The following is a 12,509-nucleotide window of genomic DNA, read 5'->3' on the forward strand; positions in this document are numbered from 1 at the left end:
AGGCGAGTTCTTTGAATCAAATTTATGAAGAATAAGACGGGTATAGTAGGCATTATTAAATATCATCAATTGTGTGAATAGTAATTTCTGAAGGGACACAGACTTTAATGTTAGATTAAATGCTTCCAAGATCTTGCTGTCAACTAATATTAATTTTTCCCTCCAATAATTCGATAAGAGAATATGTTTATTGTATTTCATCTCTTTTATCAGTTTATATGAAGTAGTTATATATTTTTTTATCTTGTATCAGAGCTTCCCACAGATTACGACATATATTTAATTCCTCTTCATTAAAATCAAGGTTATTAAAATAATTTATAGCCAGATCTTTAAGTTGTCTCATGATAATTAGATAGGAAATAGGAAGACTTTTCTCTTTTAAAATATCGTGAACTGATACCTCAAGAAAGGGGTAGAGATCCAATATAATTAAATCCTTCATTAGGGGGAATTTTTGTAAGTCTATTAACTTATTCCCAATTACTAAATTTGAGTTCTTGTGAAATGGTTGAAATACCATCATATATTTTAGTAGGTTTAATGAGGTAAAAAGATTTTGAATTGAAGTTACATAACTTTTAATATGTTCCATTAAGTCATATTTACTGTGTGTTCCTCTATTCAGAAAGGGTAGAGCTTTACAGTTAATTCCCACTTTAGTTACATGTCTGTAGGTTAAGACCAGCCATTTTGGCACCCATTTCAGACTGCCTCTATCAAAGTGAATCACCCTAAAGATTCTGTTGGCATTAATTATCAAGTAATAAGTTTCAAAATCTGGTAAATCTAAACCTCCTCTATTCTTTGGAGCCATCAGTTTCTCATATATTATCCTCATTTTCCTAGGTTCCCAAAGAAATCTCCCTAGTCCTATATGAAGCTGTTTAAAAAATGTCCTCATGATTCTAAGTTGTGTAGCTCTAAATATATATAATATTCTGGGAAGAACATTCATTTTGATAATTGCAGTTCTTGCCATCATTGGTAGTTTCAGTTTACTCCATCTTTTCAAGTCCAGTGTTATCTGATCCCAAGTTGACTTAACATTGTTTATAAAAAAATCTTTATTATCAGTTGAAAATACAATACCCAGATATTTTGTTTTTTTCTTCCGTCAATACTTGTCCTATCAATGGTAACAATGAAAAAGGTGTAGGAGTCTTTAATGGGAATATTTTGGATTTCGTAAAATTCAGTTTATAATTAGAGATTTTCTCAAAGTCTTCTATTGCCTTTAATATTTTCTCGGTGTCTGACACTGGTGTGGTACAATATATATATAAATCATCTGTGAAAGCAGCCATATTTATTTTCATACCATATAGTGTTGGAGGATTGTAAAAAACATTTTGTTTAATGTGTAAAAATAATGGTTCCAAATAAAGATTAAACAAAATAGGAGATAATGGGCACCCTTGTCGGGTAGCATTTTTAATTTGTATTCTTTTAGAGCATTCTTGATTGATAAATATATTTGTATATGCGTTATTATATATTTTCCTTAATGTTAGAATGAAATCCAAAGGTATATTAAAGTATGATAACATATTAAAAAGGTATACCAAGTTAACTCTGTCAAATGCTTTCTGTGCATCAATTATGAGTGCATAAATATTGAGATTTTTGTACTTGGCGTATGAACTTAATGTGTGAAGCATTAATGTATTATCAGTGGTCTGTCTCCCATCCATAAATAGGTTCATAGATTCATAGATTAGTACTAGGCTAACTGCCCTTCTGAGCCATTTTAAGCCTAGCCATTTATCCTCTGTGAGATTCAAACCCTGTACTTTGTGTTTGTAAGGCAAACACCTTAACCATTAGGCCACCCTCCCAACCAATCCCGCTGTTCCTCTGATATTAATAAATGTGTGACCTTTTTCAGTCTATTTGCCAGGATGGATGTCATAATTTTCATGTCTATGTTCAATAGTGAAATGGGTCTGTAATTATCTGGGTTTTTAGCGTCACTTTTTTCTTTCGGTATCAAAATAGTCTTAGAAGCATTAAAGTGAGGATCATTGATTTTATTTTGAATTATATAATTGAATGTCTGTGAAAGTATTTTACTCAGAATCTCATTAAAAGTTTTATAAAATTCAGAGGTCAATCCATCCGGGCCTGGGGCTTTATGTGGTCTCAGCTTTTTAATTATCCCTGCTACCTCCTCCGCTGAAATTGGTTTAGTTAAATCCCTATGGGACTCATTATCAATATTCGGGAATATGATCTTCTGCAAGAAATCTTTCCTAACTTTATCTGGTAAAATTGTCTGCTGATCACCATATACCTGATTAAATATTTTTTTCAAAAGTATTCATGATATCTGCCTTATTAGTATATGTTCTATTATTATAGTTTATTTCTGATATTAATAATGTTGATTTTGCTTGGTTGCTAATGCTTTTGAGGGAGTCTGAATATGATTCGCGTATTTCACTAAATTTCTCTGTTCATAAAATGACAGTTTACTATTGTGTAGTAAAAACAGTTCTTTTTGACACTTTAATAAGTCAATTTCTGTTTGTTTATTATAGTTCCTCATTAACTCCTGGTCTAGTGACTTAATTTTGGTTTCCAAGTCTAATAGTTCCTTATTTTGCATTTTTTTATAGTAAGTAGCTTTCTGAAGAAAAATCCCTCTTATTTGGGCTTTGGTTGTAGCCCATTCTATATCAACTGGATGTCTGTTTTTGAGGAAGTTATGAAGTAACTGTTCAAGTATCTCTTTAACTTCTTTCAATATGTCCTCTTTCCTTAGTAAATATGGATTTAAAGACCAATTGTATCCTCGAAGTCTCCTATTACTCATATTATTATTGTTTAGTGTTAGTGTGATCTTTGAGTGGTCCGATAATTGTCTGGCTTGGGTAGAAACACATGGGTCAACAGATATCAATACTTCCGAAATCAAAAAAATCAATTCTCGACCACATTTTATGGCAGCTTGAGTAAAAAGTAAAATTCTCTGCTTTCTTTTGTGTGTGTGTATGTATAAATGGGTCGTATAGTTTAAAATCAGTTTTAAATTCTTTCAATGCTATCATTGCCTGTTTATTAAAAGCTTTGGAAGAACCAAATTTGTCCAACCTGGTATCTTGATACGAATTCCAGTCACCTCCCATTAATATATAACAGTTATTATATTGTTGTAAAATGGAGTAAAGTGAAGTTATAAAATGGTGCTGATTAGTAGAGGGGGCATATATATTCATGAGTAATATAGGTTTATCATAGAACTTAGATATCAGAACCACTAAACACCACCTTCCCTCTTTATCTATTTTGACATCTAATATTTTTTCTTGGTATCGGTTTTTAATTATAATTGCCACTCCTGCACTGTTCGTTGTCCCTTCCGCCGCCACTATCTCCCTAATCCATTTCTTATTCTTCAGTATATCCCACTGATCATTAGTCAAATGAGTTTCCTGCAATGAAATAAAGTCTGCTTTTGATTGGAAAAACAAATGTAAAAATAGTTTCCTTTTTCATGTTCTGGAGTCCTTTAACATTCCAAGATTCTATTATCCACATCTGTAGCTCTTCAAAAATGTAGTCCTATTCCTACTATTGAGAGACAACCTTAGATTACAGTGTATTAACATACCATAGATTATTTGGAAGCAAATCTGACATCCCATCCCTACCCAGTGCTTATCCACTATTCCTCTGGACCAGGATGTACATAGGTTTTTCACATCCTTTGAATATCTCTGTTTATCTAAATTTCTAACTCTACAAATTAACCCAAAACCTTATGCAAAAACCTACAACCACTATCTCTAAATCTACAAAGCTTAATCGAAACATTCCCTAATAAACACTACTAATTACCTAACTACAGTTCTGGTGGTTTGATTTGCATTCCTGCTTGATGTGGATATGCTTCCACTAGACTAAGTAAGGAAGTCATCGTAGATTTAGTCTTCTCATGTTTCAAAACTTTCACTACATTTGGGTCTTGTGAGGTCAGCAGATATGTGTGTAGTCCCATGATTGTAGATCTATACATGTAATCAGTTTCAAGGAGGCCCATTCTTCGTTTGGAATGGGGAATATATAATCTAGGTATGCTCTGATTTTTATAAATCATTTGGTGAGCATGAAGCATCCTTCTTGTTTTCTTATCTAATCTATCCAACACATTTGGAGCCAGTCAATTACTCCAAAACTGTAAGTTAGGACAGGAAGAGCAAATTGGTTTACAGCTTGAATTTTGTTCCTAGACGTCGACACAGGTAGAGAAAGTATGATCACTGAGAGCTGTATGTTCTGCAACATTTACAGTCATAATTTTTCTACATTGTCTACCATGACAGTAACCATGGCTAAATCTTTGGTTCAAGGAAGGTCCTAATGACAGGAACATGCAATGGCTATAAATATGCCTGCTTCCTGAATGATGCCCACTGCCAAATTTCTGTCTGGGCATAGAAGTAAAGTGTGTCTCATCCAATAAACTAAACAAAAGATTAGAGAGATTTCCAAACCTTACTCAAAATGTATGTAAAACTTTAAGAAAGATCTCGCACCATGTTCAGCCAATTCATCTAAACCCAAATATATTATTGGACAATAAACTTTTGAACTTAACAAACTATAGATGTTTTGAAATATCTTGACTTGCCTTTATCTGACTGGCGTAAGTTATTGAAAGTAAACTGGAATTACTCACCAATTCTTACACAACTAAGAGCAATAATTAAAAACAAATTTGTATCTCTGGTCCCCATAGACTCACAATTGAAAAACCTTAACACGATTATTAAAATACTTTCATCATCTGATAAAATGCTCTCAAACTCATATAAATTAATTAATTCTTTAATGATGGACCACAACTGTCTTTTATCTAATGTTTGGTTGAATTATAATTCCCAATTGTCAGAATCTCAGAAAGTCCTGGCTATTAGACACACTAAGGAATTTATCCTTTAAAAAATTAGCATACACTCAATTAATGATTAATAATGATGCCTACTTTACCCCAATCAAATTAAACAAATTTAACCCAAATAAGTCCCCTTCGTGTTCATGCTGTTCTCATCCCCAAGCAGACCTCCTTCATAGTCTATGGTATTGTCATTTTTCTCACAGATTGTGGACATCTTTGAAAGTCGGACACATGAAATGGGATATCAAAAAGTCCACACATTGGCATTAGGAATTTGCTACTCTGCATATTCCATTGATTCATCTTTCAAAAGTTGATATTCATGTTATCATTTTAATTTGCTCATTACTAAAACTTTATATAATACAAAATTGGATTGATCGTTGTAAATTAAAATGGGTTACTTTCCAGAAAATGGCTTTTAAATTTATTGATGCTCAAAGATACTTAGGTGCAAGTCCAAAAAAAAAGCTATTAGAAAGGTTGTGTTAGAAAAGGTTCTAAACATATTAAATAGTTAATGTTAAATATTTTTTTTTTTTTTTCTCTCAGGTTGCCTAACTTGTATATAGTGTATATATGGTGTATGTTTTATTTCTAAATAACTTATCAAAATCTCATGAAGGTTGTTATCACTAGATGAATTGTTATATGTTCATTTATGCCTTCTTGTTATGTATAATCTTTTAATTGTCTTGCTATTCATATAATTAATAAAAAAATTTTTGAGAAAAAGATTTACCATGCACTATTTCCAATAATAAACTAAAAGTATTAGCACAAATAGAAAAACATAGAATGTGTGCATATAAATATAAAGGAAAGTACAAAATAAGTAATTTGATGATGACCAAAAACGATTTTTTACAGAATTGGAAAATAAACCAAATGGAGCAGAAACACTTCCAAAAATGAAGAAATAGGCATGCACTAGAGAAGTATTTATGAACTCCCTACTGAACATAACAAAGATGCTGAAAAGCTAGAAAAATTAAAAGATACAGCAAGGAGCTTTAATGAAGTAACAGCCAGAAAAATTGCGACAAAATTAAGAAAAGCTCCTAACTAGAAAACCCCATGCTCAGACACAATACGTAACTTCTGGCTAAAGGTATTAACATCTTTGCACAAAGATCTAGCCTTATGTCAGAATTACTTATTTGCACATCCTGTACAGACACTGACTTGTTTACCAACAGGAAAAATGATACTCCTTTTTTAATTTCTCCAAATCTTTTGGTTTCTAATACCATGACAGGAATGAACCCCATTCCTAACTCAAAGTAAGATTAAAGTTCATGAAATTAGTATTGTGTCATTCTATGATGTCATCCTAAAGTGCTCTTCAGAGCAGCATAATATGCCCAGTAATGACCCCTTCTACAATTCGTATGGGGTTACATGGATTGGTAACATATCTAAATATGATTGTAGATTCTTTTTTTATAAGACCTGTTGCTCCTACTACTATTAGAACTGTCTGGGTATCTTTCTTCCACATTGCTCTCATTTCTGCCTGCAGATCCTGATAGTTTATGACTTTGTGTATCTCTGTACATGAGACACTAGTCACTTCGATTTCAATGATCAATGCTATTTTTGCCTTCATTTCTTGGACCACTATATTCGGTTTTCTAGCATCTATCTTTGAACTCTTGGTAATGGGTGATCCCATGTGAGCTAAACTTCATCATTTTCTATTATGCTTTTGTGGCTCATGTCTCCAGTGTTTTTCAGCTACTTTAATACCATAATGTTTGCACAATCCCCAGTGCAACAGGCTTGCCACATTATTGCCTTTCAGTATATAGTCCTTCTGCCATTAGTATGTCACAACCAGCAACAAGGTGTGCAGCTGTTTCTAATTTGGTTTTACAAAACCTACATTTGTCTGTTTCTCCCACATGTTCAATCGACTTTGTAAACAAAAGTGTATGTAGCCCACTATTTTGTGCTATTTTGTGCTGCCAATATTAAATTTTCATCTCTTGGTTTAATTTTTTGCTCCTCTCATAGCCATTCCGGCATTTGGTCCTGATCAACACAAGGTTTTTCTAGAAGTTTTCTATTCATGCAACTATATTTATGCATTTCCCACATTTCTTGCCTTCTCATCTGGTCTTTCATCTTATATTCTTTCTTTTATTTTTTTGGCAATTCAGTTGCTGCATAATTTTTTTCTACTTCTGGTTTGATGACTGCTTGATGTGGATATGCTTCCACTAGACTAAATGCGGAAGTCATGAATTTAGTCTTCTCATGTTTCAAAACTTTCACTACATTTTGGGTCTTGTAGGGTCCAGCAGATGTGTGTAGTCCCATGATTGCTGATCTATACATGTAATCAGTTTCAAGGAGGCCCATTCTTCGTTTGGAATGGGGAATATATAATCTAGGTATGCTCTGATTTTTATAAATCATTTGGTGAGCATGAAGCATCCTTCTTGTTTTCTTATCTAATCTATCCAACACATTTGGAGCCAGTCAATTACTCCAAAACTATAAGTTAGGACAGGAAGAGCAAATTGGTTTACAGCTTGAATTTTGTTCCTAGATGTCGACGCAGGTAGAGAAAGTATGATCACTGAGAGCTGTATGTTCTGCAACATTTACAGTCATAATTTTTCTACATTGTCTACCATGACAGTAACCATGGCTAAATCTTTGGTTCAAGGAAGGTCCTAATGACAGGAACATGCAATGGCTATAAATATGCCTGCTTCCTGAATGATGCCCACTGCCAAAGTTCTGACTGGGCATAGAAGTAAAGTGTGGTGAAGTCTGGTGTCAATTCCCGTAACAGGAAGGTATTTGTTTTAAAACTGTGATATCTTTTGATTTTTTTCACCAAAAGATAAGAAAAATGTAGCTGTACCTTTCTCCTGATATGCCTGAGGAACACTGCTGTTACTTTTGTCTTCAGATTTAGTGTCGCTTCTCCAGGATTCAACTAGCTTCATTGTAAAGTTACACTGTGTGTGTGTGTGTATGTGTGTGTGTGTGTGTGTGTGTGTGTGTGTGTGTGTGTGTGTGTGTGTGTGTGTGTGTGTGTGTATATCTATATGGTATACATTCATTTACTCGAAGAAACATTCCCCGAACATTATATTTTCCAAACCAGAATGTCGAATTTCATAATGGTGAATGGTTGGAATGTCATAAAAAACACCGAATGCAACATTTCCGACTGCTCTACCACCTAAACATGTGCTACCATGGGTCAAAAAGGGGGGATAATGTGCATTTTGCACATATTGCGTTCAGACAAATGAGAATTTGCTGCACTGCTTTCGGACGTTTCCCGGTCGGTCATCCACTAGCCAACCAAATGAATGTATAACTATCTAGGGTCTATATTATATATTGAAACGCTTAAATGTTTGAATCGCTAAAGGTCGACCTTTAGTGATCGAATATTTAAATGTTCGATTATAAATAAAAATAAAAAAAATAAAAAACTAAAGGGTGTAAGCAGGGGGACAAGCCCCCCTGCACCCCCCCACACCCCAGCTACTTAAATATACCAACTCCAAGATCACGCTACAGTGTAGGGAATGGGAAATTTTCCATTTCCACACTGTAGCGCACTGAAGTGCGATCTCGGAGTTGGTATATTTAAGGCTTTTAGGGGGGCTTGCCCCCCTGCTTAAAGCTTTTCCTTTTTTTTTTTTTTTAATATTATTTTTTTTACATATTTGAACATTTGAATGTTTGATCACTAAAGGTCGACCTTTAGCAATTTGAGCATTTAAGTGTTCGAATATGTAATATAGACCCCCTCTATATATATATATATATATGTATGTGCATATACATATATATATATATATATATATATATATATATATATATATATATATATATATACATATATATATATATATATATATATATATATATATACATATATATATATATATATATATATATATATATATATATATATATGTGTGTATATATATATATATATATATATATATATATATATATACTATGCTGATTGATACATATATCTATATATATATATATATATATATATATATGTATATTACTGTATTGATTGATGTAAAAGATTTATCATCATTTACTGTATGTGGTTCAGTATCTGAAGACTTCTTATAATAAAAAAATAAGAAAATGTTCAGTTTTCTGACCCTTTGCTTTGATTTTAAAGACCCTTAACATGATCCTTGGTGCTTAGAAGCTGGAAGATATATTGACAGTGAATGACCTGATTTGGCTTTCAGTGCAGAAACCAGAAAGTGTTAATAATTATTTCTGTCAAAGAACAAAATGTTTGGGGGAAGTTATGCAAGACATGTTTTTCAGCTCTGGGCTTTGCATTCTCAGAGGCATGACTGTGGCATTATGACTGTGGCTGAAATGCATGGCATTATGACTGTGGCTGAAATGCAGCATATAGTAGCCAGTACTGTCTCTGCTTGACTGCATCATATTAACTGGTTAGGGACTTTTTTCAGCCAGTTAGCAGACACAGCAGGGTGGCTTCATACCTCACCCAGTATTATGAAGAGAGGGACACTTCCTTCATTTACTGTTATGCTGTGTAAATCACGTCTGCTTTTCCTTGTCTCATAGTAATTATGTATTTTGGTTTTCCAGTACACAGGTGTTGGAGGTGGAGGCCAATTTGATCTCTTAGTGAAGGCTTTCAAACTAGTCACCTATGACAGCCTTTGCCTACCAGATGATTTAGAAAATCGAGGAGTGAAGGATCTGAAAAATTATTACTACAAAGAAGATGGAATGCAGCTGTGGAATGCAATTAACGAGTAAGTTGTGTTCAGCTGTGTAATAAAATGAGAGGCTGCCAGCCTAGCTAGATAGAATTTTGTAAATAATTCCATGTCATTGTAAATATTAATATGATCCATAGGCTTATGTAACAAAGGTAGGAAAACTTCGTTATGTTCTGAGCTTCAAAAATGTAACCACAGTGCACCCTGCTGGAAGAAAGCTGATAAGTAAAGCATTTTATGACTGTGCAATCATAAGCTAGGAGACAGGATGTCTGGGCTAGGAAATTCTTTCTATTGTCTTAAGACAAGAGATAATTACCAGGTTTCACATGTAAAGTTTGCTAGTCAGTCATAGGCTAACTGCCCTTGTGGGCCATTTTAAGCCTAGCCATTTACTCTATGTGAGAATCAAACCCTGCACCTTGTGTTTCCAAGGTAAACACCTTAACCATTATGCCATCTTCCCATAGTGTCTTTTATTGCTGTGGTTTCCTGGCAGGTGCAGATATAAAAAATAAGAAATGTTAAACTCTAAGTTATGTGAGCCTGGGAAACTTAAGTAGAAGTGATAACAATTATGTAATCTGAAATGACTCAGCAGTAATGTGTATTATCATTTTAAGGGCTATCTCGGGAAGTAAGAATAGCATTTGGTATTTTGTTTCTGAACCTGAACACAACAACTCACAAGCACTTTGCCTTCCTCTGTAAGTAAGATATTTAGAACAGTGATTTCTCTTAGAGATAGAAATACAGGATTAGTTTAGCTGTTTTCTATATTTATGTCAGACTATCCTACAATATTGCTTAAAGTATTTTCCTGTGATTTCTGAACTCTTTATTGTCATTGTGTTGAATTAATGAGTATTGTCTTGTGTTTGTATTATTTTTATTAAAAATTTTAAACCTTTCAACTGTGGCTGTTTTGTGTAGAGATAATTTAAGCAATTAGAGTACTTGCATGTATTTGGTGATAGTGTACAAAGTCACTCTAGAATAGCCTTGCTGTTTATCACACTCACTATTTGGATAACAGTAACATTACACAGTGGAATCGGTCACCCTTTGGGAAGGGCCTTATTAGTAGCTGATAAGTAGTGGTTGATGCCAGTGATTTCTACCTTATAGTCTGGGCAGAAAGGGGCATATCTGGAGAACCTGTGCCAGCCTTCCCCAGGAGTGTCTGTGTGTTTGTATATAACTCATATTTCAAAGTGTATTTGCGTGCAGGGACACAAAGCACTGGTTGGACAGAGAGGGTGCTGGAGGTTTTGGTTTGACCACTCTGTTGAGATCTGTACCCTATAACTGTGCCAGTGGGGAGTCTTATTGGGGATCTGGAGAAAAAAGTGAGAAACCAGCCCCAGACTGACTGTGACCTATGTGTGCTCTTAAGGGAAATTGTACTTTACTGTGTGAGTACTTGTTATCCTCCCAATGTGGACGCCCCTCACTGGTTCTAGTGGTGAGGATTGAGGATCCTTGATTACTGGGCCAGTGCACAGGCCTTACAAGCTGTATGCTTTCAAATTAATATGTGTTACTGGTTAAAAATCATTACAAGTATAAAACCAAGGCCATTAACCTGCAGTGCAGTGCATTCTGCTTGTATGTCAGTGCAGTAAGTCAGATTACTGGCAACATCAAAATAAATCTATATCCATATTACATTGTAATGAATTTTATTTTACAAAAAAATCTACTTAAACCTTTTGAAAAATGTAATGCATGTGTGATGTTTAGATATATGTAGTTTCACTGAGTTTTTATGGCAAGTAACTTTGCTTTTTGGTTCACAGGTATGAGGTCACTCAGAGACAAAACCTAGATGGACTGCAAAGTATTAGTAGCAAATTAATGAGAGGGAGATAATTACTGTGCTATGTAACATTAGCAGAAATGCTATACCTAGATTCAATGGTTACTTCCTTTGCAAAAGTCCAATTATTTCTTAACCATTGCCGTTACTGCACTGACATTTAAAACTCACTCTTCATGGGAAAAGCAATAATGGTATTGCTCACAAAAATGTCCAGGATCATAAAACTTTCTGAAGCAAGGGTAGAATTATGTGTGATGAATTTGTAGGACCTTTGTCATGCCACAGGTCTGTGGGCCTACTGAACACCAAAGATTTCAGTTTAATTTTTTTTATGCCTTGTTGATTGGGTTAGTCCCATTAGGCCATCAGCCTCTTTTCATGGAAGACCTGTAGGAAATTCCTATACTGTGATAGGTGCAATGGCATATTTTGTATCCACCTGAGCTACCATCAGCTGAGGCAGATGGGGCCCAATTTAACATCTTATCAGAAGGACTCTATACTCAGTGGTGCAGTGCCCCTTATGTTACATGTAGTGTCAGTAGTGGAAAATTAATCCAAGTTACTGGTATGGGAATAGAAACTAAGGCAAGTGTGCCACTTGTTGCACCATTAACACTGACCATTTATGTTCCACCATTTTAGTTTACTAAGGTCAATAAAAAAGTAAGGGTCATCCTGCTGCTCTCTTCAAAGCATGGAGTTCCATTCTGAGACTGGCTTACTCCACGATTTCATAAGCCACATTTGAATGTATATTGGCAGGTGACTGTCACATATCTGCAAGCTCTAATGGGAGATAGTTTGTTCACATGACTTTGGAAAGACGCAGTAGTAATGAATCAGAAATAATGCCTCTAATCAAAGTTGTATGTTCTTTAACAAAGCCACAGCTCAGCCCAGTTTATAGCCTTCTCATTCTGGGGTTACATCACGAGAAAGTGACCTTAGACTATACAGCCCTTGTGTCCAAGATGGCTGTAAGGCTGAGGCACTAGGTTTCACTGTAACAAAAAGTTGCATGTTT

The 12,509-nt window shown here is 34.4% G+C and overlaps 1 protein-coding gene across 1 annotated transcript in view; it reads left to right on the top strand.

Moving 5' to 3' along the window:
• LOC122804754 (polyunsaturated fatty acid lipoxygenase ALOX8-like) overlaps positions 1-12,509 on the top strand; it is a 730,466-nt gene that overhangs the window by 301,799 nt on the left and 416,158 nt on the right. Inside the window, exon 6 of the mRNA XM_044074818.1 lies at positions 9,524-9,693. Within this exon, the coding sequence (XP_043930753.1) occupies positions 9,524-9,693 (170 nt within the window). The remainder of the gene's footprint in view (positions 1-9,523; positions 9,694-12,509) is intronic.

This window comes from Protopterus annectens, chromosome 6.part0 (genome assembly GCF_019279795.1).
Source record: "Protopterus annectens isolate FY-2018-M chromosome 6.part0, PAN1.0, whole genome shotgun sequence".
Taxonomy (NCBI): Eukaryota; Metazoa; Chordata; order Ceratodontiformes; family Protopteridae; genus Protopterus; species Protopterus annectens.